The sequence below is a fragment of the Plectropomus leopardus genome, unplaced genomic scaffold, assembly GCF_008729295.1.
Source record: "Plectropomus leopardus isolate mb unplaced genomic scaffold, YSFRI_Pleo_2.0 unplaced_scaffold16371, whole genome shotgun sequence".
NCBI classification, from domain to species: Eukaryota; Metazoa; Chordata; class Actinopteri; order Perciformes; family Serranidae; genus Plectropomus; species Plectropomus leopardus.
In genome coordinates, this window is record NW_024617579.1 from 1 (window position 1) to 1,952 (window position 1,952).

Below are 1,952 nucleotides of genomic sequence, written 5' to 3' on the forward strand. Positions count from 1 at the left end.
CACACACACACACACACACACACACACACACACACACAGGTCAGGGATTCTCAGCTTGTTCTGTTTTGGGGCCACTTTTAAAAAATGACTGAAAGTCAGTCAGTCGGCCCCAAACATGTTTATAGGATTTTAGGACGTTTCTCAAACACATATTTTTTTGGGGGGAAAAATATTCTTTGCAAAAGTTGCCTTTTCTTTTGAAAGCCACCAAACTGTTTTGTCCAAAAACCAACAATTTAAAAAAAGTATTAAAAGTCACCAAAAACACCTTTAAAAAAAAGCAAATGCCAAAATGTTCTCTTCAAAAAACACTTTTTTTTTTTAAATCTACAAAAAGTTTTCTTTTCAAAAATCAGCAAAAATATAAAAAATGATGAAGTGTTTTCTTTAAAAACTGCAAAAACAACGTAAGAAATAAAAATAAATGTTAAAATAATTAAAATATCCAGCCATTTAATGTGCGTGCCCCTCCCTTAAAGCCTAAATAATATATATTTTTTAAAAACCGTTGTGGTGAGGAGCAGCGATGGTCGTTCAGAGAATCTTTGGTCTTTAACATTTGACTCAGAGTCCTGGAAAAGTCCTGGAAATTCCTGGAAAAGTTTTGGTAAAACTGTGAGTGAGCCTGAAAGGTGAATCAGTCTCACAGAACCCTTAAAGAACCGGCTCTCTGACCGGACCCTCGGTGCTTGGAGAACCTTTGTTTGTCAGAGTGTAGCGTCCCGTCACGGCGGGCTGTCTGACGTGGCGTCCCGCTGTGTCCCGCTGTGTCCTGCAGGGACATGCTGGAGCGCAGCCGCAGGACGCAGGGCGCCCAGAGGATCAACGCCATGCTGCTCGCCATCGTGGTGGCGTTCGCTCTGTGCTGGCTGCCGCTCAACGTCTTCAACACGCTGTTCGACTGGCACCACCAGGCCCTGCCCGACTGCCAGCACGACGCCGTCTTCTCCGCCTGCCACCTGACCGCCATGGCGTCCACCTGCATCAACCCCGTGGTGTATGGCTTCCTCAACAGCAACTTCCAGCGCGAGCTCAAGTCCACGCTGCAGCGCTGCCGGTGCGGGCGCCGCGCCGCCGAGAGCTACGAGAGCTTCCCGCTCTCCACGGTGGGCAGCGACGCCGTCACCAAGGCGACCTCGATCAATAGGGCGGGCTCCATGTCGCCCAGAGCAGAGATCGGCTCCGTGGTCCCGCTCAAATGCGTCCCCGCCAACAGCTTCACCCTCTGAGCCCGGCAGTGCACCCGCCCCCCAAAACTTTCCAGGCACAGTCAGACTGTCCAGGAGCAGGACGTCTCCAGGATGGACTGCAGCTGATGGCGCTCCGGGTCTCCGAGCGGGACTGACCGTCAGTCAGCACAACGCCACCGGTCCAATACAGACTGAGAGAGTCCAGGTCCAGGTGGTTTTGGGGAACAAGGACTTGAGTTCAGAGCATTTGGTTTTTTGTCCGTCGTTTGTGTCAATAAACTGATATTTGATATTTTCGTCGTGAGTTTCTTACGAAGTTGGGACGTGCCGACACTTTGACCGCCGCAGGACGACGTCCGTCTGAGCGCCGACACAGAGGTCCACGTCTCTCAGTCCTTCGACAAAAAGTCAGAAAATAACCAAACTTTTACAAATATGTAATTATTTAATAAGACGATCCTTTATGTAATTCTGTATTTATTCATGGTGACAATTAAGCAATAAATTACAGAATTATTATCCACCTGTTTATCTAAACATTTAAGCATGTCACTTTTGATGTGATTGTCAGTTTATTTTTTCTTTTGATGTAAATATATCAGTGTTACGTAACCATTTATGTATTTCAGCATTCAATTGTATAATCGTTTATGTATTTATATTTTTATTGAGCATTACGTTACAGATTTGTTTATTTCTTTATTTAAGAAATTATTTTTTTTATGTAGTTATATGTTTATTTCTGGAGACAATTAATTAAAA

General features: G+C 45.2%; 1 protein-coding gene across 1 annotated transcript; it reads left to right on the forward strand.

Moving 5' to 3' along the window:
* Positions 1-704: 704 nt before the first annotated feature.
* Positions 705-1,361, forward strand: LOC121964614 (neuropeptide Y receptor type 6-like). The gene has a single exon (XM_042514818.1). It carries the CDS (start codon positions 783-785, stop codon positions 1,227-1,229), a length of 447 nt encoding a protein of 148 aa, XP_042370752.1. The 5' UTR covers positions 705-782; the 3' UTR covers positions 1,230-1,361.
* Positions 1,362-1,952: the final 591 nt, after the last annotated feature.

Coding starts and splice junctions, on each gene's coding strand:
- LOC121964614 (XM_042514818.1), top strand. CDS start 783: ATGCTGGAGCGCAGCCGCAGGACGCAGGGCGCCCAGAGGATCAACGCC.